The sequence below is a fragment of the Carassius auratus genome, chromosome 47 (genome assembly GCF_003368295.1).
Source record: "Carassius auratus strain Wakin chromosome 47, ASM336829v1, whole genome shotgun sequence".
NCBI classification, from domain to species: Eukaryota; Metazoa; Chordata; class Actinopteri; order Cypriniformes; family Cyprinidae; genus Carassius; species Carassius auratus.
Genome location: NC_039289.1, coordinates 9,412,016 through 9,439,968, shown reverse-complemented (window position 1 = coordinate 9,439,968; position 27,953 = coordinate 9,412,016). Strand labels below are relative to the sequence as shown.

Genomic DNA, 27,953 nt, shown 5'->3' with positions numbered 1-27,953 from the left:
AGCCGGACCCCTACTAAAATAATAATAAACATCATAAATTTAAATATTTATCCAGTGCCTGGCATATTTTTAAAATGTTTTTTATTTTTATTTTATTTTTTTATTTTTTTACGTGCAAGGAAAGTAATAATACATTTATACATGCATTAATTGGATTGATGACAGTGAAGAATTAAGTATTTAGTGGTAAATGGAAATGTTTTCTAACTGTGGAATTTATGGGAATTTCATAGGAAATAAAAAAATACATAAACACACACACACACACACACACCTTCCTTGAGTAGGGTTGCTCATGAACGCACTGGGATTTAGACGAGAAGTGGGAGTGTGTTTCTCGGAGCAGATGGGTGTTCTTCAGATGGGAATGGGATTTAAAGGGTCCTCTCTTTCTCTCACTAATTCAAATGTTGTTTCCTGGAAGATTATTGCTCGGGATAGTGAAGGATTCCTTAAGGAAAATTAAGAGATTATTGCTGTACAAGACTCGCCACTTGCCGCATCTTTTTTTGTTTGTATAAAAATGTCCCCTAAAAGGTTGTAGACCTTTCCATTATTTCTAGGATTTCCATTTTATTTAATTGTATTATTATTATTATAAATCATAGTGCAACGAAGCTTTTAATGCACGTTTCATTTAAATTGGTTTGCTTATATTATAATGTCTCACTTTAAAACAAATATATAACTTAAATTAGAAAATGTCAAATAGAAGACGTGGATGCCCACTGTATGTAGTGTATGATTAGTGTTTATTAATAGAAGTACTGAGCCTCCCGCAGTCTGTGGCCTTCAACTCTCGCCTGACTGGGATGCTGGGATTTAGGATCAGTGTTGGGTTTTCCCCTAATCACGTCTGACAATGGAAGTAGCCTGACTGAGCCGATGTCAGGCTCACTGCTCCAACTTTACACTATACGGCCCTAGATTAGTTCATCTGGACTAGACTCGGAGATCAGAATTGAATTAGCCTCTGAAACGAGGAGATTTCACCCCCCCCCCTCAACCCTGGGTATCATAGTGTCATCAAAATTGCATAATTCCTGCAATCACATACTTCCGTTTGTTTTTTTATAGTAATAAGAATGTTGTTTTTATTAATTTTTTGAAGTTTAAATAATGCCACGTCCCCATTCATTTTCATGCTGCCAGAACATTCTGTGAAACATCGCCGTTCAACATATTTTGGCTATTTCTTTAAGAAGTGCTTATGGTTTTCTGCTAAATCATATCAATCAAGTAGAGTAAATGTGAATGGAAGTGACTGAAGATGAAATCCTTATCTGACTCTCTGGATAGTCGCCCAGATCTCTGCCGGGCGAGCGTCCTAACGACTTACCATTTTATCCAATAACTAACTTCTAACTATTAAACATTCGCGAATTATCGCCCTCACTGTCTAGCGCTGACTTGGATGGCAGATATAGTGTTGTAAAAAAGAAAGCAGAAGGTTTGTTCAGGTCTGTCTGAATTCAATAGGTCAAGGTGTTGGAGCGCTGCCATGATGACCTGCTCCAACCCTTCCTTTCCTTTTCTGTTAGCTATTTTAATTCAGGACACCAAATGATACACAGGCAGCGAAGCCAAAGTTACCTAAACGCTTACGCAACTTACTTCTGAAGTAAGGAGTTGTGATAACTGAACTTGTGAAGATGTCTATTTCCTGAATTATTCTTCAGCTTTTTAGCTTGATCATCATCATTTTTGAAAATCTTTAAAATTAAATAAATAACTAAATTAAGGTCACATGAAACCATTTTTAAGCTCCCATGCAAAAATCTATCAATAATATTAAAAAAGTGTTCAATAATTGAAATAAAACACTGTATAAATAGTATAGTCTATTGAAACATTGATAAATATTGATACTGAATATTGATGAACATTTTAATCTTATAAAACCTGGTAACTGATATAAGTTAGAAGTTTAAGTTCTACAAATAAAATACAAGTTAATTAAATAATACAAAAATAGAATGAAAACTAAAACATAAGTTAATAAAAAATTATAAATAAAACATAGTGCTAAAATAAATATCTTTAAATTAACCATTATAAACTACTTTTTCAAAAGCGTGAAAAAAAAACTTCAAAAGATCTTGAGTTGATGTGTGAAGTAACAGAAACATCAAAGAAAATAACATTTGTCTTTTTATTTTCTTTTACTTTTTTTTTATATAACTTCCAGTCATTTACAATTGTCAAATAATTTAATTGCACACCTTTAGGATGTATCAAATTGTTAGTCTTAGCAAGACAAAGGAGTATGTTACTTTTTTCCCAATAACATGAACAAGAACAAGAACAAGAAAAAAATTTAATAAAATCATCACAGGATGAATAGCGATTTGAGATCTGGTGGAAATGAGATTTATTCCCGACAGCAGAAAAGCATGAGAAATATCTTCAGTTTTGGTGAAGAATACCGAAATGCATTTTGGTGTAGCTTGGGCGCTGTTCGTAGGATAAGTGAAAAGAATGAAAGGAGCACAAAGTGAAAAAGAAAGAGAAAACTAAGCTACAGATATGGCAGATGTCACACAGGGTTTGATCTGTCACATCCACTGTCTGCTTCCTGTCAAACACCCTTTACCATCAAACTCAACGGATTTAAACTGGAATCAGTCAGCTCAGTGTCTGAACCATCTGGCAGTCTTATCATTCAAACTTCCCATCTATGTAATCATTCTTAGTAATTTAATCTAATTTAAGCTTCCATTCTAGCTAATATTTTTATCTATCTATCTATGACCAATGTGCTAAACTTCAAAACTTGCTTCAAACTGCCGAAGTATCCTTTGTAAACTGACCTTTCAGACAGGCCAGCATTACGATTTTCTCTTTACTGACACTGATTTAGAATGACCTCAACTCAATATATGTTGAATGAACACATGTTTGAATGATCCGCGGTTTTAATATCCTCCACCGAACCAGTGATACCTTACGAAACCTGGAATTGTTTGGCGCGTGCTTGTGCCATCTGTTCATACGATCCCTGCCACGATGGAATGCAACCAAAACCCAATAAGGATAAAGTCCCTGTAAGCTGCGCTCTCACAGCACGTGGCAAACTTGTATACAAAGGGATAACCCTACAGGATGTCACATCTAGTTAAACACTTGGTCTTAGCAAGAGATCTTACACAGTAGATTGTGCAATTAATCGTGTGTAATGATATCACTGCAACTCTTCAAACTGAAATCCCATTACAACCAATGGCAGCAATGGAGACCAAAGAAGCCACTCTCATAATTGAACTCCTCAACGGATCAGACTGCAAATTACAGGACTGTATTCCGACATTTCGGCTATCCAGACGGATCGTACAGGTGGGAAATGAAAGAGTATCGCTGACTTCTCGACAAGCTTCCTCAGAAGAATTAACAAATAGGATTAGTGGGGAAGAAAAATCTCCCAAAGAGCTATCTGCTAAGCCGCATGAGGAGACGTCAGCTCAAAGCTACATGATCGCATCCCTCTGTGACAAGGAAAGGATGTTCTGACAATGCAGACTAATTAATTCAACTCTCCACAACTTTTTTGGGGGGCTGTAATGAGGGATGCCTAACTTATATCAGTCGGTGAACTAAAAATTTAAGACTTATTTCTCTACAGTGACTCGGAATAAGGAATCATTATGCCCGATCTGTCTTTTAAATGCATTTGGTGGGTTTTGGTATTGTTGTTGACCGGACATTGTTCCTTAGATGCAGGTATGTATCTACTCTACATGAAGGCCTTGTGGAGTTTTGTGATGCTTGCAATCTTGTGACCCTGTGTTCTTTGTTCTTAATCAGATTCTGGAGCTCGCAAGGATTATTTACCAAATGGATATACAACTTTTTTGGACGCCAGTGAAGTTTCGAATCACTTGTTGCTGCCAGTTAAAGGGAAAACTGTGAGTTACGTGTCTAGTGAAGGGAAAACGGCTCTTTCTAGACGGAAAAGAGACCTCCTGTTTCCCAATGGAGTTAAACTTTGCTCCCATGAGACGGTGCAACAGGCAATACAGAATCATCTCAACTACTTTCACCTGCGAGGTAAGAACCAGACATTTCAGTTTTACTTTCTTTTGAGGGATTCTGGGATAGTCGCCAAGAATGGTAATTGTAAGGTACAGTAGGCTGGAGATGATTTCTATAGTGCAAATGGATGCTCATTATGCGCGAAAAATGAGCTCATAGTTCTCTACTTTTCATCAATAATAAACTAAGCCAATCTGACTGATTCCATTAACGTCCAAGTAACCCCATATTTGACCGCAGTCTCGAAACGTCAGAAACACACTGTCTCTTTGTCTTACATATAATTGTGCGCAAATATTCAAACGCACTCAACACACTTTTCCACATCACGCTCTTTCTAAACTTCAGATATTAGCCTGTGGAGTTAGATACAATCAAAGTATTAAACTCTACTGGAGACCACCACTGAGAATAATGTTTCTCGCTGGTGCATTAATAGGACCCAGATGACCCTACTGAATTGAATTACGACAACTTGAGAATCAAGTGTTGCTGTTTTACATACATTACTCTTGCAGTGTGTCAGTGGAAAGTTGATTACGTTTAGCCATGGAACCCTATTAAAGGGTATTCTGATGCTTTATTACATGTAGAGCGTGGTCCAAATGTCAGAGACTACTTGTGAATGTGTCTGTTTGTGTGAAACATATGGTGTTCCCCCACTGTATATGCCAAATGAATTAATTAATCCAAAAATTAAAGCATATATATATATATATATATATATATATATATATATATATATAGCTTACTGTACACTCTTAAAAATAAATGTTCCAAAGGTATTTTATTTTTCTCGCAGTGATGCCATAGAAGAACCATTTAAAACCAAAAATCTAAAGAAACTTTTGTTCAATGTTTTTCTTCATGCAACCATAATTGGTAATACAAAAAATAAATTATATTAAAAACAATATATTTTTAAGGGTGTATATAGCCTGAACATTCAATTCAATAACTCCTCTAGAGTTCCATGGATAAAGAGAAACCATATGGAAAATGATGAAGTAATTTTTATTTTGGGGTGAACTGTCCCTTTAAGGCTGTTACTGAAGGTGTGGCTGTCAGCAGAAGGCTTGAGATGTCCAACAAAGCTGTTAAAGTCAAATGCTGTCAACATGTATCGTTCTAGTAGGAAAGGCCAGAATTCCCATTTCTACCACATTGCTACTGCATCACTGTAGACGGTGATCAGATCCTTCGCTCTGCCAGGAAAACGTGTGACCTTTGCCCTTCTACACACTTGAGTTCTGTAAGTTGTCATACTGTACATAGTCGGTATGGCGGGCAGATGTAGGTGGAACATTTTGACTGGAGGCGGAAAAAGTTTAGCAAGGGTTAACATCCCCCATCTGCACATTTAATTTTCCACTTGCAGGGTACATTGAGAAAGTATGCTGCACGTACCGAAATAGTAATTCTGGTTCACAAATTGAGAAATAAAAGAAACTATGTTTGTCTGGAACAACTGACGTGTGAGGATAAGGATAAGAGATGGTTCCATTATGTTAGTTATTGCTTATTCTTTATTAAATTTAGAAATGAAGAACATTTCTGTATTTCTGTCTTCTAAATGAAAGGGGTATCCATTCAAAGTGATGTCAATTTCCACTACAGCAGAGTTCATAGCTGGTGTTTTGGCAGATTAATTCTTCTCCACTGTTTATAGTTCACTAGTTCTTTTCCAAAACCTAGCAAGCTGCATTACTGTCTGCTGTCTACACTGGCATCATCATCATAATTGCAAATAAACCTAATAAGTGGCTGATCTAGAGTGCACTCATAGACAGCAACTCTACAAAGTGCATGTAGTTCAAATTGCAACATGTGTTAGCATGTCGCTAAAGCTAATGCAGTGATGCACTAAATAAAAGACTGTTTTATACACAATTGTATTGATAATTTGTCAAAATATATTGTAAAGATATTGAGAATTGTCAAAAATAGGTCAATTTTCCTCAATGTTTTGGCTGTTACTGTTCCTGTCCCCCCCACCCCCCCCCCTACATTTACGAGGTTGTGTGTGTTTGCATATGGGTTGGAATGCTTATTGGTATCTGTAGATCTGTTTGCATTTGTGTGTGTGTCTTAGTGTGCCAGGAAACAGTTTGGGAGGCTTTCAAAATCTTCTGGGATCGCTTACCTGAGAAAGAAGAGTATCAGATCTGGATGAGGAAATGTCAAAACAGTAGTGTTAGCGTGTTTGATATTGGCCGGAGCTTTAGCCAGTCAGCCGAGCACCTTACTCTGATTTCAAGTGTAAGTATACTTGTTTATGTCATGATACTTAACAAATAGCTCTTAAATTAAAAGAGAGAGAGAAAAAAATACTTTATGCTATTTTGCAGAGGGTAGGAGTGGCTTCGGTGACATCATCAAGGTGAGAACTGCTTACAAACATTACCATCATAAACGCATTGTTTTCTGTAAAGCACTTTATGACATGCAGTATGATAGGAATATGATAATATTGCAGCAAATACCTTTTACGCTTTTACACTGTATTACATTGCATCACATTTCGCTCCCAAACTCGAGTCAGCACATTTATCTTAAATCCATATTTCATTTAATTATGTGCTATATAGAAAAATACAGGAACCCACATTACATTTCACTGTTTCTAAAGTAACAGTGTAATCACGTCATTCCTATATTTGTCTTATGATAGTGCGGCCACCAGCCCATGGCAACCTGAATGCAGGTAGGACTTCAAGCTCCCAAGCTACTTATAGGCATGGAATAACATAATTAGCATACAGTAGTACAGCCCTGCAGCCTAAATATAAATGAATCTGCAAATGTACAGTGTGGAGCTCAGATTGTAACATATGTAACATAATTCTAACACTATATAAATAATTGAAAACACCAATTCTTTCTTTAGCAAGGCAGCCAAGGTAGCTAATTCAGAGCACACACTGGTGCTTTGCAGACAAAACCACCTATTAATAATAAAAGCTGGATACAGAACTCTGGCTTCAGACTGCAAATATTTCAGTCATACCTTTAGTCCCTGCTCAAGCTAGTTTACTTTCCACTAGCTTTAGAGACATAGCACTGATTATGATTCAATTCATATCCTGAAGGGGGGAACTAAACTTTAAGAAAATACGTTAATATTTTGGGTATTTTCCTGGCCTTAAAAAAACATTCGTAATTGTTGTTTCTTTCGCAGACATCAGACAATGAATACTACGCCAACACAAGCAAACGTGGCCACAACCCAACAAGGTCAGTCTAGTTTACTACATTGTTTGAAAAAATATGCTTCGTAACAATGAATCTGTGTTTCCACTCCGTGTTTATGAATTCTTCAAAATAAGTAGCTAAAGTCTAGAAAGTATTATTTCTATTGACTGAATTTTGCAGTATGTTTATATAAGTTAGTCTCTGATTAATCTGTATTGTTAATGTCTGTATGAGACCCTGCAGTCATTTCAACAGAAACCTAGTGCTCTATGGTTCAGGATATACACTGCTATCAGAATTGACAAATTTTTAGGTATTCAGAGGCTTGTAATGCAGTAGAGGTGTCAGGATCCTTAGTCAAGTGTAACTACTTATTTATGCATGGACTTAGCCTCAATGATAGGCTACATGTTTGACCCAGATATCCTGAAAACAAATGAGAGCATGCAAATAATGGATGCAATTATCAATATGAAACTCACAATTCATTCAAACCTCTTCTTATGACATACATTTACCTTTTCTGCCTCTTCCTCACTCTCTTTCTGTCTCTCTCCTCACCCAGGCGGTATTTTGGCTCCTAAGGCAGTAATAGATTCACATGACATTGCACCGCAGTCAACTACAGACCAACTCTTAATCACCACTATGGGTCCAGAGGTTCAGATGACAACTGGAATCACTCCTGAGTCTGATCTCATCACGGCCTTTGAGGACTTGACAGGGATAAGCACTAGTTCACCTAAAGAACTTACAAGGGTGGCCACTGTGAAACCTACTTCAGAAGCAGAACTGGAGGTAAAACTGGATGATACTGACAGTCCCATCAAAATATTAAATTTTACCATTCAACAAGAAGATGCTGAAATAGTGTTAGAGTCTAAATTAATGACAACTGAGAGAACTCACGAGAAGTCTACTTCAAGAACGTATGATTTTGAGAATCCCACGACCTTCGAGGACTTGCTAGGAATAAGAACTTCTCCAACAGTAGTCGCCAGTAATGAGGCTGATGTTGTCTCAGAGTCTACATTATTGACCACTGATAGAACTCTAGAAGATTATACTTCAGAAAAAGAGGCTACACCTCCACTAAGCACTAATACTCCTATGGTAATCATCAGTGAATTCACTGAAGAGCTTCATTCAGAATCAGAACTGGAGATAGGACAGGATGCTACTCAGGATCCGGTTAAGACAACAGGCGTTACAATTCAACATGAAAAGGTTGACACTGCCTCTGAGTCTACATTTATAAACACTGATAGAACTCCAGAAGATTCTACTTCAGGAAAATATGAGTATGTTATTCCCACATCCTTTGAAGACTCGATAGGGATCATCGCTATTTCTTCTACTGAGCTCACAAATGACGCCCCTGTGAAACAAGAGGTTTCTGAGGGTCCTGTTAAAATGGCAGATGTCACCATTCCACATGAAGAGTTTGACATTGTCTCAGAGTCTACACCGTTGACCACCGATAGAAATCCAGATTATTCTTCTTCAGGAAAATATGACTATGATATTCCCACATCTTTTAAGGACTCGCTAGGGACAAGTACCATCACTCCTACAGAAATAACTAGTGAATCCACTGAAAATACTATTTCTTTAACTAAATTGGACATGGGGCATGGTGCTACTAAAGATCCTGTTAGATCAGTAGATGCTACAATTCAATATGCAGAAACTGATGTTGTGTCAGAGACTACATTGATGCCCACTGGTAGAACTCCAGTATTTTCCACCTCAAGAAAGTACGAGACAGATCTTCCCACAATCCTTAAGGACTTGCCAGGAATAGGTACTGATGCTTCAGAGGTAGACACCAGAGAATCTACTGAAAATTTTATTTCAATTATTGAGGATGATGTTGGTTGGGGTGTTACTGAAAGTCCAGTTAATTCAGCACTTGTTACCATTCAGCATGTAGATGTAGACGTCTCAGAAGATAGAATTATGTCTCCTGACAGACATCCGGTAGATTCTCCTACAGAAATATCTCCTGTTCAGAATGTCTTACCTGAGGAACCAGTGCAGACAACTCCTACAAAACTCAAAGAGGTTTTGCCTAATCCCCCCACAGAAGGGTTGCCAAAAGCTCAGACAGATAAGGATGTTGTCGAAATCACATATATGACCACAGTGCCAGAAATCCTGTCACCCACTACTCCTGTAAATACCTCACTTGATGCTGTATCAACGGAGGATGGATCCAAAGACATTGAAATTGTTACATTACATGGCAAAGATGAGGAGGAAGAGACACCCTACACTAAACCTACACCAGAGCTGATAACACATGAAGAACAACCAGGTACCATGACAGAAAGTACTCATGAAGTGTTTAAGGAATCACATGAGCCTATCAATGTCTCAACTGAGTTTGAAGAGAATCATTCAGGTAAGGAAGAGGGCATTATAACTGAGTCCCCAGAAGTTGCTGAGGTCACAGCTGGAGAGACATCTAGATTTACACAGGAAACTGCAGGAGGTACTGAATCTGTGTTCACTGAGAAAGACATGCATGTTGATGAGGACTTAACTATCACTGTGAAACCTGGTGAGATGACAACAGAGGCAACACAAGTTGCTGGGGTTGAATTTGAAGACATTGGCACGGACAAAGTAACAGTTCTTGAAAACACGCTTGAAGATTTTGTTGGAGGAACAAGTGAAGCTACCGCTGAATTAAGTGATGTAACTGAAGCTTTCATCTTAGAAGAATCATCTGTGGCAAGTTCTGAAGAAAGTTCTACTTGGAGAACAGAAACTACTAAGACCACAAGTCAGACCACAACTGGAATCACACCAGAGACCACGCTTGATACTTCTTTTAACATTGGTACCTCTGAAACTGACATTCTAGAGTTTGTAACTAAAGGCATGGAAGACAAGCTAGAAGATACAACTAAAATGGATGAAGGGGATGAGGAAACACTTTTGGAAGTTTTTGAAGGCACAATGCCAGATCTTACTATTAATGGGATGGAAAAAGACATGTTGACAACTGCCATAAAGAAGGACATACTTGAAGTTACAGAGCCACCCAAAATTCCAAAGGACACACATACAATTGCAGTGGAAATCACACATGAAGTCACAGATGGACATGAGACCAGAGACTCCTTACCTGAGACTCCTGAAGTTGCAACAGAGACACCTAAAGTCATTACAGAAGCTGATGTCATAACAGAGACAACTCATGTCATATCTCAAGCGCCCAAAGTTATACTGAAGACAAGTGGAGCCATCTCAGAGACATATGAAGTCACATCTCAGACACCTTTGTCAATATCTGAACTTTCAAAGGTACCTGAGAAATTACCTGAAACGCCTGAGATACACGTGGTCCATCCAGAACCTTCAGAGGACGATATCCCAACACCTATCTTGAAAGTGGAGGATATCACAGTTGTACTAAATGACTTGACAACCACTATACAAAAGACTTACTCTACCACATTACAAAACTTGCCACAGGACATTTCTAATGATATTTTAGATGAAAGCAGCAAGGTGAGCACATAAAATTTATTATAGACAATTATTTAACTTTAAAAATACATTTGTGAATATATTTTTTAACTCATAAATTGTTGGTTCCTCTTAAACGTTTCCTATTTCTTCTTCTTCTTATTATTTTCTTTTTGTATATAGATTGGAAATGAAGTTGATGACATTATAGTCCGACCAGCACGTCCTGTCGGTGATCATATTGTGGAGTTGAGTATTAAGATAAGAGGTGAAAGCTATGATGATGCTCTGAGAGATCCATCAAGTTACTACTATCAGTATCTATCAGAACTGTTCATCGATAAGGTAAGTAGCATCTATACATTTATGTATTTGGCGAATTAAATAATTAAATAATTAGAATCCATAATGTCATGCCCATCAGGAAATATATATACAGTACTGAACATTTATTGCATCTCTTTTCTTTTTTGAAGATTGAAGACGTTTTTAAACGGCTCCCAGGTTTTAAGAAAATACTTGTCCTTGAATTCAGGTATGCTTTTTATATAAATTTTTAATATTATTTGGGCTGGGCAAATTAATCCGTTATTATTGTGTTAATGCATTAATTAATTAATGCTAATAATTATTTTTATTGAGCATTAATGCAATTTATTATTATTATTAAAGTCTGTTGCTCACTGGCTCTGAATACACATAAGGCTGATTTATACTTCTGCGTCGGACCTATGCCGCAACCTTTATGCTGTAGGATATGCAACAGTTTTCATTTATACTTCTGCGTTGTTGGCCATGTCGACGTGCAGTACACATGCAGATCGCTAGTCTGCAGTGTCCACGGGCATGTTGCTTGTTCTAGTGGACCAGACCAGGGGTTCTAGCAGACCAATTCTTGCTCCAATTCGTGTTCAGGCACGGTTAAGATTGCCTAGTGTGAGTACATGCTCCCATCCACACCCACATCAAGTCTTGTTCCATGGCGCACGTTGCACTGGGTCCCGTGATAGTGCAGGTCTCTACTCGGAAAGAGCCTGTTATAATGTAATTTTTTCGAGGCTCTGAACTCTGAGCATAAATTGTTTTTCTATAAAAAACTATAAAACATTTTCTATAAAAACATTAATGACCTGACAGTGGCAAATAGCTTTGGTTTCATATTTAGTTTTACTACAATAATGTTTAAGTTGAAATTTACAATAAATATTTTTGCTGTTACTATCTAAAAGGAATACTGCTGTAAATAAAAAAAAAAAAAAAAAAAAAAAAAAAAAACCACCTTATTTGTTTAAAGGGACAATAAGTAACTTTTTAGGTATTTTATTATCTAAAATCAGTATTTTTATTCATAAATATGCCCTCAATGGTGTACAAATACCTATGCCAATGTTTAAACTAATCCTCGTAAATGAAGAATTTATTATCTTTATATACATGGGACGGGTAGGTTGACGGAGGCTTCCATGTAGTTCCGCCATCTTGCAAAACTATAATAGCAGAGAGGGACAAAAAGTACTAAGCCAATGCGTTTCCACAGCGCGTTTTCGGTCAGAGCCAGAAACGCAGCTGCAGAGCAGTGAGAGGCGCTTGAAACTGCACCGGCAAGTTTAAAAGTCTGGATTGCATTCTTATTATGGACCATATATATGCCGCGCCACAGGAGAAGAAAACATTGTCGCCAAAACAGTCAAAAATAGAACGTAAAAGGAAACGTGACCGTAGATTACAGAAAACAAGAGTTAATGTCGGGGAAGCTTTTTCTAGGTGGAAAGAGCTAATGCTTGATAAAGATTTCAAAAGAGACGCTGAAGTGGCCAGTTTTCTTCTCGACAGGTAAGTCAGTGTTACAGTCTATATTATAATATTTTTTTTTATATCTAACAATGCATATAATTCAGAAAATATAACGAATAAATTAGACATAACTACTAATTACAATATTTCATGTTTTCCACAGTCAGTAATTCATACTGTAACATTCGTTTGTTAGTTGTCATGTTGCAGTTTGTTTGAAATAACACACCTGTTCACCTGAAGGAAAACTCGACAAAGTGCTATTAGAATACATCCTGTCAAAGCTTTTTGGTACATATCGCCTACCGTAGATGCAATGCGCATTTGAAAAAGTGAGGCGCTGGAGAGCAAAATTAGTTTGAATGCAAAATACAATTTCACCACTAGATGGGAGTAATTCCTACTCAGTGTCCCTTTAAAGTGTTTGCAAACCAAATGTCACCGCACTTGTGTTCATATAGTAGTACAAGTGTGCAATAAACTACTTTCGAATTCATTATTTAATTTTGTGCATAATGAGATTTATTACGATTAGTCGCGTTTAGAAAATGTCATTGTTGCCCAGCACAAATGATTATTCATGCAAGCAATAGCAAACACACATATATATATATCTGTGTGTGATGTTTTGTTAATATCATAATTTTTTTTTTCTTTATAAAATATCTCAGGCCACAGAAGGACATTGAAGGGTAAGTATCCTAACTTTTATTTAGCCCAAATTTTGGGTCTAAATGCATTGCCATTAAAAGTCACAGTTAATCACATCTCAAAATGAAGAAAACAGACATTAATGTCATTTGGGCTATCACTACTAATATTTCTGCAATGCTTCACCCAGGCCTGATAAATCCATCTCACCACCCTGCCATATCACACAGCTGCGTAACCCATATCTTCTCCAAACATCTAATGAGAAATTCATGTGCCTGAATTTTCACTACCATATGTAGTGTTTTAAAGAGCATTGCTCTGAAATTGATTTCACAACGTTTTCTTGGTAAGGTTATGTGCTTGCTGCTTCATTAACCTTGTGAAATCAATTGATTGATAGGGTTGTCACACTTGTCTTGGTGTGGCATATGTGTGTGTGTGCGTGTCAGTGGGCTATTTTGTCTGGCCAGTCGCCACCTTAAGTGGGATAAGTGCTAAACGCATGCCCAGTTGTTAATCATAATGGGATTAAATGCTAAATGTTCTTTGCTCTCAAATGTCATTGTGGCAATGTTTCCCAAGGCCACACAATGGATAACTGCATATTGTACGACCCCTTATACCACCTGTGAATAGCCATGTTCTCCCTTAAAGCCATATAGTCAAGTCACCTTTATTTGTAGCGCTTTATACAGTATTGGTTGTGTCAAAGCAACTTAACGTGTTAAACAGGAAAATAGTTTGTCAATAATGCAAGAATGCAGAGTAATTTTCCAGCAAAAGTCAGTTCATTAGCATTTCTGGTGTACCAAAGGATTGAATCCACTTGTATATTTTGTCTGTCATAGGAGACACAATTGATCTGTTCATGAACGCACTAGGATTATTCTTATTTTTTTAACCATCTTAGAAAAATTTGTTGCTGAAATAAAAATAAAAATCAGGTTAAATCATTGTCTTTTAGCCTATTCATGCTGATTAAGCTGTTTTGGTGATTTTAGAGAAATTTAGAGGTAACCAGCACATTACTGCTGGTTAGACATGGAGACCAGGTGGCTGATGAGTTAAACCAGCTTAACCAGGAGGCCAACCAGACAAGCGTGGTTGTGCTAGAAGAACAACTACACCTTAATCTATCTAAAACCACCAAGCCACCTTAGGCCATTTATGGAAAGCTTTACTACTCAGAATTTATTTTAATGTACAACTGGGCATTTGAATTATGTAAACAAAGTTGATCAAACACTATGATCAAATATGATAAACTGACAAAATAGATGGCAGGCTCCAACATGACAAACTCCTGCAGTACTGAAGGTGAAACTCCACTCTTGAGGCCAGTTTATACAGCCAGTAAGGCCTTTGATGAAGCAATTAATTATTAATAGCCTTATTATTTATTTATTTATTTATTTTTACTGCAAAGAGTCATTGTTTTCTTTGCATTCCTCAGTGGCCTGGCAGTGGTGGTGCACTATGCTGTGGTCCTTGAGGGCGATGGCGTGGGCATAAGTAATGAGACCATGGATTACATAAACCTACATTCCAACATGGTTGAGAACTCCTTCCCAGATCCCGATGAGCTACCTACTGTTGTCTACACCATCACTGACTTCCGAAACTACATCAGTGAAGCCCTCCACAGGGAGAATTTCATCAGAAACACCACTCTGGAAGTGGACCCTGATTCTTTACAACTGGAAAATGGTAGGACATTGTGAGGTAGAGACACATTGCGACTCCATTATAGGGAACCCAAGACATCAGGGTGTTGAGCCGAGTGCTTCTTATGGAAGTTTCATAGAGACATTCGGGTTCAAGTTTGTATTCTGTCACAGTGGTATATTGTAAATTGTAGCTGAAAGAACCCAAAATGCAGTGTGCTGACAATGTTGGTATATCCTCTTACACTGCTTGGCAGTATACAGTTTTAACAGAAGAATGGAGGCTTCAGGGTTCTTATCTTTGGTTTTGGCAGACTAATCTTGCAGCCCTCAGAGCCAGTCTCTCTTGAAGAAATGCCAGCATGGGTATGAATGAACTGTGCTTGAGCAGTTTTAAGTATAATTTGATATGATTTGTCTTTGTTTTGGCTTCATAGTGGAGACATTACTGCCTTCCAAACCAACCAGCAGACCACTTGACTCCAGTGACATGATGGTGAGTTAATGGTCATTGGTATGACTTCCCAGTAAACGGGTAACCACGACTTGGACAGATCTGCAGTTAGGGATTTAGGTGTTTTTCACCTGATTGCAGTGCAATCAATTAAAGTGTGAACGTGAATCCTTCCAAAGCTTTTAAATGAAAAACTAGTCACAGTAATGGCAGTCACATGTAGTTTTATGTTGTTACATGATAAGAAAGATTACCTTGCGCGTAAAATTGGTTTTAATGGCATGCCATTAAAAAAGATTATAGCATAGCTTTGGGATAATACGGTAGGTCTGTAAAACTATTCAAGTCAATTTTCCAGCTCAAGTATTCTCTAGACACAAGTAAGCATACTGTTTTATGAAAATTGTTTTGCTCAGGCACTATGAAATATTGAAAAGAATCTGTTTTTAATCTCAGTATGACACATATTTATTCCAGAGGTCAGGCAGCTTTCTTCACAGTCTGTAGTTTAATTAGAAAGTCACATTGGATACCAAACATATAATTAATCTAAGAATTTACTCTCAGTTTTTCCTTTTACATTTGACAAAACTGGCACTTTTCTCAATACCCTAATTAAGTAGATTTACTGTCTTGTTTTGCACTATGTCCATGTCTGTATCTGGAAACATGTGTTCTCACTAAGGTAATAGTATGCTTGCCTCCAAATACACGTTAGTTACTTGAAGTTGATGTGAGAAGCTTTATCTGATCTGCCCTGTTTAAGATGGATGTTTGTTTGTGTGATCAGCTAGCTGTTGATGCAGATTATAACGATAAGAGTGCATAAAACTAGTTCTATGGGAAATTGGTCTATCCGTTTGTTCTATATTAAATGGTCAGTGGACCGAGTTCAAGAAAAACGAGCATAGCTAATTTCTGTGTAAAGTGTTTGTTAAACTATTCTTATGTAAATTGTCACACTTGATTAAAAGTGACAGTTTACGTAAGAATAGTTTTACAAATGATTTACACAGAAAGTCGTGCTGCTCGTGTTTCATGAATGAGGCCAGTGTGTGCAACTGACGTTGATCTAGTTTCAGTAGCACCTCACTATAATACTTGCATAAAAATAAAATGGTGTGAATAACTCATAAATGTATATACATACAGTTGTTATATATACAACACGACATATTCCAAATCTAAATGAAAGGTTAAATGTAAATATCTGGTGTATTGAATAGCTAAAAACTGTCTTCTCGTCAAATATGCATTAGTCAATACCCCATCTAGGACCAGAATGTCTATGCAATATTTCCACTGACATTTCTCTGGAAAAAGTTACTTTGTTTGATGGTCAAACAGACATAATTTTAACAGCTGAAACATTAGGGCATTCAGTGGACATAGTCCTTAGTGTGGGGAGTTACAATGTCTTTTGGTTCATTTTTTTTGTCAGCAACATTTATGTAGACTTACCTTAAATATATTTGTCGTAGGATAATGTTCTTGCTTCTGAGAAACCACCAGACGTTACCAGGCAGGAATTATCCAACAATGACATCTTCATTACAAATCATGACTTCCTCGACCACATTCCCATGACAGATCCATGGATGGAAGGACAGAGTGAGGACACAAATGATGTAATAATCTTTGAGGAAAGTCCCACTCTGTCTCACACAGATGTATCTTTGAAGAACTTTGACATTGACCTTACCTCTAAAGTTGAGACATCAAGCAGTGCACCTGCTCCTGCTATAGATAGTGAGTCTACTGTAATCTCTCCTGAATTATTTCCCACCTAAAGGCAGTAATATGGTTCTAAAATCATGTGTTCTTGTTTCAGATGATGGTATTATTGAAGAGGAGGGATTCTTACAGACTGCAACTACAGTCAGTCCTATCACAGGCACGATATCTGTAGTTGCCTTACCTACGGAATCACTTCACAAGTTGGAAGAGACCTCAGTTTCTCCAGTGGACCCTCCTGATGTAGAGTTGACTACTCAGAGTGACTTGATAGACCCGGGTTCAGGCTCAGGTTTCTCTGGAGACCATATAGGTCCTGACTTTTGGCCTTGGGAGTCAGGAACACCAGAAGAAATCTTGAAGGAAAGTGAGGTACACCAACCTCAGGATGATCAGGAATCTATAGTGGAACAGCTTGAGCATCCCCACCAAGATCTGACACCCGAGGAGCCATTCTTGGACAGGGTTCTTGTGACACAAGACATAAGTACTAATCCTCACTACACAACAACTGACCAAGCTCCAGTGTTTTGGACTATGGAGACATTGACTGTGGAGCTTTCTATGCAGACCCAAGTAGCTCCTGAACAATATGATGACTATTTTCCAGATGAATCTACCACTATGGTTACACATGTGACCAGTCAACCCTTACTTCATGTCTATAATTCAGCAGAAACCCAAGATGTGGATGCATCAAAACGTCCTGATACAATCAGTTCATCTGTTGATAAGGACTATACAGAACGACTTGTTACACCCACTGTGATCCCACCAAGCACAGCAGTGGACATGGATGACCAAACTACTTCATCAGAAAACAAGCAGAGTCAGGGAACACAGGACTCCACAACAAAGTCAAATGAGATGCCTTCAACCACCCAATTACCTGTAACCCTAGAAATTGATACAGTTTCTTTGGAAGGTCCTACCACTTATTCAGAAGCTGTTGAGCATTCTGTAACCCAAGTTATCACAGAGTTACCTGCACTCTTATTGTCAGAGGCAGAAGGGTCAGATGAAGAAGTTAATATTCTAGATGAGGAAATGGAAGGCATCAAGCTTATACCCACAGAAAGCCAAGTAACTGAACTTTCAGAAGAGGATTTAGCTGGGGATGAGATATTGGTCGCAACAACAGACCCAACAATAGCTACTGAGGAACCGAGTTTAAATCATTCAACTTCCCTGTTTCCCGAGAAGGACTCTCCGTTCACTCGGATATCACATTCATCAATAGAAGATGAACCATTGCCAGAATCAACCACAGAACCTCTACCTGCCCAATCATCTACTCATTCGACGACAGCAGAGACTCCAACTGATGTGATACACACTGATATAGCAACTGTTGCAAAGGAGCCTGTTTTATCAGAGAATGCTGAAGATGGAGTCTCAACTATAATATTTCAGTCATCCACAATGCCTGTCATTCCAGATGTTTCAGATCATTCAGAGTCCCTTAGTTCCACTACTGTACCATCATTTTATCAGCCAACATTCAAATCTACCAATCAGATAATTTCAGATGACTCTGTACAAGAGCACACAGTAGGATCAAGCCCTGACATCACAGGCCTCATCCTACCAAGCAAACCAGTGAACTCTGACAGTACCACTTTGAAAGTTCCTGTTCCAGTAAATCCCAGCATAACAGAGTTTGATGTATCATTTGATATATTCCCATTTGATGGGCCAAACCATGATGAAGACAACGGTAGCGGATTTGCTCGTGGGGCTGACTTGGCAAGTATTGCCTTGCCAGCCAGTCCTGGAAGGGCATTAATAGTGTTTTTCAGCCTCAGGGTCACCAACATGATGTTTTCTGAAGATCTGTTCAACAAGAGCTCAACTGAATACAAGGCTCTTGAGCAGCGATTTATGGAGCTGGTAAGATATATTTGTCACATGCATTCTTACTGTGTTCTACTTTATGGAAAGCAACACATCATTAAGAAGGCCATAAGTTATTAATCACAACTATTTTTAAACATGTTCTTAGGCACTAATTGAGCTTTAGGAACCCAAAGGGATAATATACAGAATGTTTGGAACTTATCACATTAGTTGAACTTTTTTTTCATACAATAGTAGTCATTGGTGACTGGTGGAATATTTGTGTTCCATGAAAATCTTCAATGATGATAAAATTTTCATTTTGGGGTAAACAATTCCATATTCAATACAGCATATTCTAAAGTTTCACCGAGGACACCGTCAGTTTATATTTGTTGATGTTTGTTGTTGAAGAACCTTTGTTTGTTAGGAGCTTTGCATACTATCCGTTAACTCCATTAGCAGCTGTCTTTATGAACACTAACTAATGAGATAATTGGAATGGAATTAGAATCTTCAGTCACCTTCTTGACTTCCATTAAGGTAACTAGGCATGTGAGGTTCTGGATTCCTGCTTATTGGAATATGCTTTACTTTTTTCCCCTCTAGCTCGTACCATATCTGCAGTCCAACCTCAGCAATTTCCAGAATTTAGAGATCTTGAACTTCAGGAATGGAAGCATTGTGGTAAACAGCAGGATGAAGTTTGGCAAGCCAGTTCCCCATGGTGTAACAACAGCAGTGTACCTTATCCTAGAAGACTTCTGCAATACTGCTTACCAAACTATGAATCTTGCAATAGACAAGTACTCATTGGATGTTGAATCAGGTAACTCAAAGGATTTACATATACACAAAAAAAACGGTTTACGGTTTAGTGTATTTTCAGTGTGCTACAGGGAGGCTATAGGACTCAAATATGTTACAGGAGCTAGACTGATTGTCAAAAGAAGCATTTCTTCAACTTATACCACTACTAAAAGGCTACTGAACAATTGTAATTAAACAGGCATTAAAATGGGCAAAACATATCCTAGACTTACTTAGGGATAAGAATATAGGAAATGTTAAGGAGACAGGTTTTTTGCATTTGCCAATATGAAAATAGCAATCCTAAAATTGTACCAGAAAGATGGATAACTAGATTCACTGTGCATTTTGCTGGCGCACCTCCGAAACATTAGATCTCAAACGTTTTGAGCAATATTGAGCAGGCTTCCTCTGTGCTAGAGGACAAAAGGTTAGGGTTTTGCAGTCTGACTTTGGAAAACATTAGGCCTTGTTAGGATGAGTGATAAGAGATTGATTCTGTACTGGAGACAGATTAGAGGTGATTTATTCTAGTGAGACATGCAGAGCTCAATGCGTCAGGCAAGTGAGTCATATTTGTTTGTGTCCCTGTGTAAATTCTTTCTAAGCTCCTTTGTCAACACATCTCTAATGACCAAATGCTGATGCCTTTGAAATCAGAAAATTATCTTTGTTTTGATGCCAAATTTGTAATGAATGGTAATAATGCTTATATTATAGCAATTGCAGCAAATGCAAAAATAGTCAAATTTATAAACTTCCATCTAAACTTGTAACGTCATTGTATTCCATCTTGATTATATATGATGGTGCTCAGGTTTGTATTATTTCAAAAGAATATAAAAATGCAGTTCATACAAACAATGATTTGATGAGTTATTATATATTTTTTTTCTATAAAGTTTTTTTATTTGCGAGTGGGATTAATTAGTTTACATTCACATTTAGTTTAGAACTACATCATGTTCACACAGAGCACGCAACGCCTCCGTACTTCCAATTTTTCCCAATATGGGGACATAAGATTTGTCAGTCAATAAATGGGAAAACAAAGTAACTGCCATTACTTTTTTGGAAAAGTAACTCAGACATTTTCTTGTAAATTAAAAAGTAACGTGTTACTTTACTAGTTACTTGAAAAAAGTAATCTGATTACATAACTTGCATTAATTGAAATACATTACCCCCAACACTGCTTATTATTTATATTATTAGCTTTTATTTTTTACCTTTTTTTTTTTTTGCTGGATTTAAAATTTTTATTTTTTTTCTGGTAGGTGACCAGGCTGATCCATGTAAGTTCCAAGCATGCAATGAGTTCTCCCAGTGTTTAGTCAACCGCTGGACAGGCGAGGCAGAGTGCGTTTGTAACGCTGGCTATTTTAGCGTGGACGGGCTTCCTTGTCAGAGTATCTGCGACATACAGGAAGACTTCTGCCAGAACGATGGGAAATGTGACGTCATACCTGGCAAGGGTGCCATATGCAGGTGTGTACTGTAAAAAATCTCCTAAAGCAACGATACGGCCAAAATTGAAATTCACTTACCTGTGTTTTTAGGTGTCGAGTTGGTGAAAACTGGTGGTATCGAGGCGAACACTGTGAGGAGTATGTGTCAGAACCGCTGGTGGTCGGCATCGCCATCGCCTCAGTCGCAGGGTTCCTCCTTGTGGCGTCGGGCATGATCTTTTTCCTTGCCAGAACTCTGCGAGACCAGTATGACACGGATGATTCAGAAGACCCTTTACGGTACAAACTGTGCTTAATAAACTTACTCTTAATGCTCAACTCTTAATGTTCCTATTAAGAACAAGCAGAACTCCTTAGTGGACTACAGATCTGTTAAATGGATCATTAATAAGTTCAATTGAACAACTTGAATGGTGCATGTGTGATGTCTCAATGGCATTTTTAAAGCATTATGTCAGTTTTTTGACTGAATGCTGTAAATACAAGAACTCTGAAATGTGATTTGGCCCTAAAAGACAAATCAATGTTTCATATCTCAACTTGTTAAATGACATTTGTTTTTTGTACCGGGTTGAAAAGGAACCAAACAATCTCAGCTGTAATTGTGGTTGAAACCACTGCATTCTGGAACATACATATGGAGCACACTGCAATATTTTACAGCCCAAACATGCGTATTTTGTTTTTATGACCTTGTTGCACGAATGAGCCGGAACACACAATATGTTCTCTTTGGTCATTACGAAACAAATGCTGTTAAGCATGTGCAGGTTGAATCAATTATAATTTCTCAACAAGTTCTTCATGTCTTAATTTTCATTTTGAACAAACAAATTTTATATCCAATACACACGTTACATCCATCAGCTCTAGATAACTTACATACATAATATTATACAATACTTAATTTATTTTGCATCTACACTTTTGTCTGTAAACTTAAACACAGCAGACTTAAACCTGTTTGTTTCGCCAGCACCAGAGCAAACAGGGAAATCCTGGCAGACGCACAATGACGTAACGTCTATGCAGGGGATCTATCAGTGATCCTGATCAACAGGTTATAGAGGAATGAATGCCAGGATGACAGAACATTGAGCCGCTCTCACTCGGCCTGAGATAATCCACTCACTTTTTCCGTGGCTCCACCCTTGGGCAGATATAAATAGATGGGACGATCTGCTACTTTTACAAACCCACGGCAAGGGCATGTTTGATTCCAGATACAACCAAAGGTTTATTTCATTGCTAATTTCATTTGGTGACATGCAGAAACAATAGAAAGATGACATTATACAAGGAGTGAAACCTATTTTGGATGAGATTCAAACATGTCTTTCCAAAATATTCTTTTTTTTTTTCTGATGTTGCTGTCCAAAATCTGACTTTTAATTCCTGACGTTTTTCAACAGATATTCAGAGAACATGCCATCTCTAGAAAGAGCCACTAAGTACAATCCCATGTTTGAAAGTGAAGCTACTACAGGGTATAATAAATACTACCGCCGTTACCCAGATGCCCCTGCGTACAGCACTGCCAGCGCTGAGGCCTCCACGGACTTCAGCAGCGAGGAAATACGACACATTTATGAGAACAGTGAACTTACGAAAGAGGTGTGTTTGTGTGCATGTTAACCTCTTAGCATTCTAATTTGAATTAGACCTTAGAAGACACTAAATTAATTTGGACAAGAATCAAGGTTTTGTGGGGAAGATTTAAGACCACTTGATGTGGTATATCGTACCTGGTTGTCGATTGCTCAGTTGGCAAATTATTAAAAATACATCTTTCGGACCTAAAAAGACAACTTCCGAAAGTGGCAAGTGGCAGCAATGCAGAATATCTTATGTCAAAAAGAAAGCTAATATAAATGCAATTAATTTAACTGATTATGAATTGAATTGAAAAAAGTAAGCACTACCCCAAGCCTAACCATCAAATGGAGCGCAATTATTTTTACAAGGTGACGATTTCATATGAATAAGTACTATATTATTTATATGAAAACATATGCTTTTTATAAAAATTGTAAGCATGAGGGTCCACTCCAAAATTGAATGCCTGTTCACACCATGGACAATAAAGATAAAAAGATATAGTTCTAAAAATCTTTCTTAATATTAAAGTATTGCAAGTCCACACCGCAGGCACAGAGAAACGCTATCGTTGGAATCGCTTTCAAAACGATTTTTTTTTTTCAGTTGATAAATGATGATAACTTTGACAGCCAATCAAAATCAATCCTACTATGATGAGCTCGAGAATTGAAAGTGCCAGACGAGCGTGCGCTTGGAATGAACAGACGATATTATCCGGACACTAATATAGTTAGCTTTATAGTTATCTTTCTTGGTGTGAACGGGCTTTTAACCTTCGAATGGGGCTAAGTAGATTGTACGACGACGTATGAATGTGATCATACAAATTAACATAAAAATATCCACATACTAAACTGAACTGATAAGAAAGTGAATAGAGGTGGTAATTTTGTATAAAATTGTACTATGTTTTTTGTACGAACATTTTTTAGGAAAAAAATTTAGTTACACTTAACTATTAATTTGAATTTAAGTACACTGCATGACAAATTTACAAATGAACATAAAAAAGCTAAATAGTTACGAACTTCCAAGAGAGCGTTGATAATTCGTGAATAATTAGGTGCTCATGATACACATTGTCCATAGAGCTGTACCGCTGTGTGTGTTTCTGCAAGTGGTCTGCAGCATTACTTAGTGTTTTAATGACGTTCACTGTGCCACATGTTTGCGTAGAATATTCCTCAAAAACTTTCCTAAAAATACATGTCCTTCAGCTTAAGCACTGTTCCCCGTGGCAATGAAACTGTCATAGCCTGAGATACTGATATATGGTCACAATGGAGAAAATTCTGGCAATGCTGAACAATGGAGAATTGTCAAGCATGTCCTCATTGGGAAACAATACTTTATGGGGAGATAAATCATATTTCTTATGTAATGGTCAGAACTGAATGCACTAAATTGTTTTTGAGGAGAGATGTCTTTTGCAATCCATGAAACATGAAGTGGATTGTTGATGGATGCAGAAATACTACTACTATTACAGTAACAGTTACGCAATTATCTAAAATATGTAAACTGCAACAATATTTTTTACAGTGGATTTCATATTTTTAAAAATAATAATCTATGTTTCTGTCTGTCTCTGTGTGTGTTTATCTATATATTTATCCTATATAACTTTCTGTCCTATCTATATGTAGTCTATCTATCTGTCTCTCTGTCTATCTGTTGGTCTTTTACTCTGGATAAAAATCAATCCCGTAAAAGTGCCACATAAAAGTGCCTATAATTAAAGAGATCCTTCATAAGATTTTGTGTTTCACCTTTGCTCTTGGTTTAAAGTGCCAAGTTGGTCTAGACATCTAGAAGTAAAAGGAGGACTGGGGCAGAGAGGTCAGCTGATTTGTTATGTAACTGTCTTCTTCTGTCTCTTCCACCTTCCCGCTGTCATGACAGGAAATCCAGGACCGCATTCGCATTATCGAGCTGTATGCCAAGGACCGCCAGTTTGCAAATTTTGTCCGACAGCACCAAGTGTAAGTGTTTGGTGATAATAAAACCAATGATAATAGACCTGACACACACCATCACTATGTTCTAGTTTCCATAAAACCCAAACTCAGTGGACAGCATCTGTGTGAATATTGTCGATGACCATGAACAAAAATAAATAAATAAATAAATAAATATATATATATATCTGAGATATCTGTCCATGATAAAAAAAATAAAAAATAAAAAAAAAATAAAAACATTTTCAATAAACCATTTCTGCATGGATGAATTCCATTTTAAGAATTATATGAGCTGCATGCTCCCCTGGAATGTCTTTCCCCGTCGACTTATTGCAAGTGTGGTACTATAAACTCCATTTTTGTTTGTTTAAAAAAAACTGACAGAAAAGTCAGCATCAATTTACATGGTAACTGACTGCATATCACAGATGCTGCAGATAGGGCTTAACTTGTTTTGAACACATCACTTTTGTTTAGTATGCACTGTGGATGCCAGTAAGAGGCCGAGCCGAATAACCACTAAATGCACCACTTACTGGAAAGCAAACTTCCCTTGTCCTTCAGTGAAGTATGACCTCAGCTGCACATAAACATAAATCCATCAATTCTATAGAACAAGGTTCAGCATCCATCCATCCATCCATCCATCCATCCATCCATCTATCTATATCTATCTATCATCTATTCGACTCCAAGTCAGTTCATCCATCCATTGTTCTATCATTCATCCATTCATCCATCCATCCATCCATCTCTGATCAACCACACCTATAGGGTTGCTTGAATATTACATGCATTTTAGCCATTTTGAAACTCTGAAACCACATCATGTCAAAAAGATTGCTTTTTGAAAAAGTTTTTGTATTGCCACATTGGAAAATATGGGACACAAAGTGCTATGAAGTGTCATAAATGATCACTGACCAGATCTTATGAAGTTAAAATGTATTAAGGCAGTTTTAAACACTCAAAACTGGTGCCACTGCTCACATCCAGAAGCAATATTTAATACTAAATTGAAAATTATTTTCATGCTTTTGAAGGGCACGGATTTGTTTCTTTTGAATCATAAAGAATGTCTTTTCGAGACAGTCAATTTCTGGATATGAATTGAACTCCTTGTGCAGTGGTAGTTAATATGTCTTCAAAAGAGCTCAATGTTCTAAGCTACAATAGCAAGGCAAGACAAATCCAGACAGAAGGCCCATTCGTGGGTGTTCTATATGTGCCAGGTTCCGTATAGAGTTCCAGAAAGGTGGAGAGTACCAGACTGAAAAATGAATGCTAGGGCTGAGTAATGGTTAACTGTCATACCAGCTGCGAGCACAGGGCAGATCACTCACTGGAGTTTGGAGCCAAACCAAAACCTAGTGAGCTGCCTACGTAGACATTTTAAGTCATGGTAGGTGACCTCCTGATGCGAGGGCTGTTCCAATTGGTAGTCAGCCTAAATTTGTTGCTGTATGTTCCTATTGCCAAATTTATTTATTTTGGCAAAATTCTATGGTAGCAAATTTTTTTTGTGCATCATTAAGAAAGCTCCTGAAAAAAAAATAAAAATAAATAAATAATAATAATAATAATAATAGTGTATATATATATATATATATATATATATATATATATATATATATATATATATATATATATATATATATAAATTACATGTTTTATGTGTATTTATATATATCTTTGGTTCTTAGAATGAAGCCAGGCAAAAAAGTTTCAGTTCATAGTTCAATTCAAGCCAAAGCCTGACGTCTTTATTTGATTTAGTGTCACATTAAACAGACTGCTTTTCTCAATCAGGAAAGGCTGTCATTGTGATGAATGAAGTTTTATTGGTTTGTGTTCATTTGTGTTTTTTTTTTTATGTTGAATGTCTTCATTATAGGGCACTTGACAATAGACAAGAGAGCTCTTCCAATTAGTGATGCAACCCACAAAACCAAAGGTACATGTGATTCTTATTCTTATTATGCTTCTGCATTTTTTTTCACATTATAAAACATATATACCAATGTACTTCTGGTCATCTTTTGCCCAACAGACACATGCCTTTTTTTCTTGAATGCAATCAGAGGTCCTCTTCTGCCATGGTGGACTATGCTGGGAGATAGTTTGTGGAGATGTAAATGGACTTTTGATTTTATGTGCTTATGGATGAGTGTGCAACCATCACGATGATGGATTGACAGATAGTGATCTGATGTAGAAAAAATATGTATTTGTGATTATGTTTACTATTGTTACTGATGGCCTGAATTATTACTGCATTGTCAAGGCCATATTCATAAACAATTGTAAGTGATACCTATCCGTATCAACTGAACATACCAGATAACGCAACTATATATACGGGCTTCATGTTGGTTCTTCTATTTTTTTTTTTTTTTTTGGAAAACCTATATTTCTTTCTTATGGTTTTGAATTTGTCAGTGCCTTCACTTTGATTGTTACTTTTTTTTGATCGTTTTTTATTTGCGAAGCGAGACATAATTTCTTGTGACGTAAAATACGGACTGACTGAAGAGAGAACGTTTGACAATAGTTTTACTATTTTAATGAATACAGAGAAGAGTAGTTCTATATCTATATTTACAACTTTAGTGTTTAGCCCTCATGACTTTTTTGTTGTTGTTGTTAAAACAGCTTATTGACTAAGAATTTTCCTTATACAAAATATATATGATTTTAAATTTTCAATGTTTCTTTTAGTAATGTGTTTTGTGTTTAGTGACTATCCTGAAGTTATTTTTTTCTACTTTTGTAAAACACTTGCCACACACAAGTTATTTGATCCAAAGTTAATGTCCACTATCATTACAGATTGTTCTATTTATGTATATTTTTAATATTGTTGATTTCCAAGATGATTTTCATCGTCGTCACAGCACAAGTTCTATTTTACGAATAAAGAATAGTGCACAATGTTGTGATTTATTGTTTGATTTGCAATTTATCAACAAATTAATCATCTATCAACAAATGCCTTTGTACGCACCAGAAAGTACATGTACAGTACAAGTAACCTCAACTGAGTGCAATTTGCTTTACAAGTTAGATTAGAACAGATTTTATTCGCAATGAAGGTTCCGAGATTTAATTAGCTTTTGTTAAGTAATTTGTTTGTAGGCATATTTTATTTTCTATGAAAAGCTCTTTCAGACACTGTGATTCTTTGTCAGATTAGCCTCTGCGCTGTTCAGGTACTCAATATAACGTTGGCGTATTTGGCTAAACTCTTACACTGTCTACTATATTAAATAATGTAGTGGCA

General features: G+C 37.0%; 1 protein-coding gene across 1 annotated transcript; it reads left to right on the top strand.

Moving 5' to 3' along the window:
- Positions 1-3,413: 3,413 nt before the first annotated feature.
- Positions 3,414-27,555, top strand: LOC113065033 (interphotoreceptor matrix proteoglycan 2-like). The gene is made up of 20 exons (XM_026236150.1): positions 3,414-4,044; positions 6,122-6,288; positions 6,378-6,409; positions 6,701-6,733; positions 7,208-7,263; positions 7,787-10,740; positions 10,882-11,043; positions 11,175-11,233; positions 13,164-13,184; positions 14,600-14,853; positions 15,248-15,306; positions 16,746-17,013; positions 17,096-18,888; positions 19,444-19,663; positions 20,922-21,132; positions 21,204-21,392; positions 22,526-22,727; positions 24,615-24,694; positions 26,568-26,627; positions 26,724-27,555. Exons 2-19 carry the CDS (start codon positions 6,199-6,201, stop codon positions 26,602-26,604), a joined length of 6,720 nt encoding a protein of 2,239 aa, XP_026091935.1. The 5' UTR covers positions 3,414-4,044; positions 6,122-6,198; the 3' UTR covers positions 26,605-26,627; positions 26,724-27,555.
- Positions 27,556-27,953: the final 398 nt, after the last annotated feature.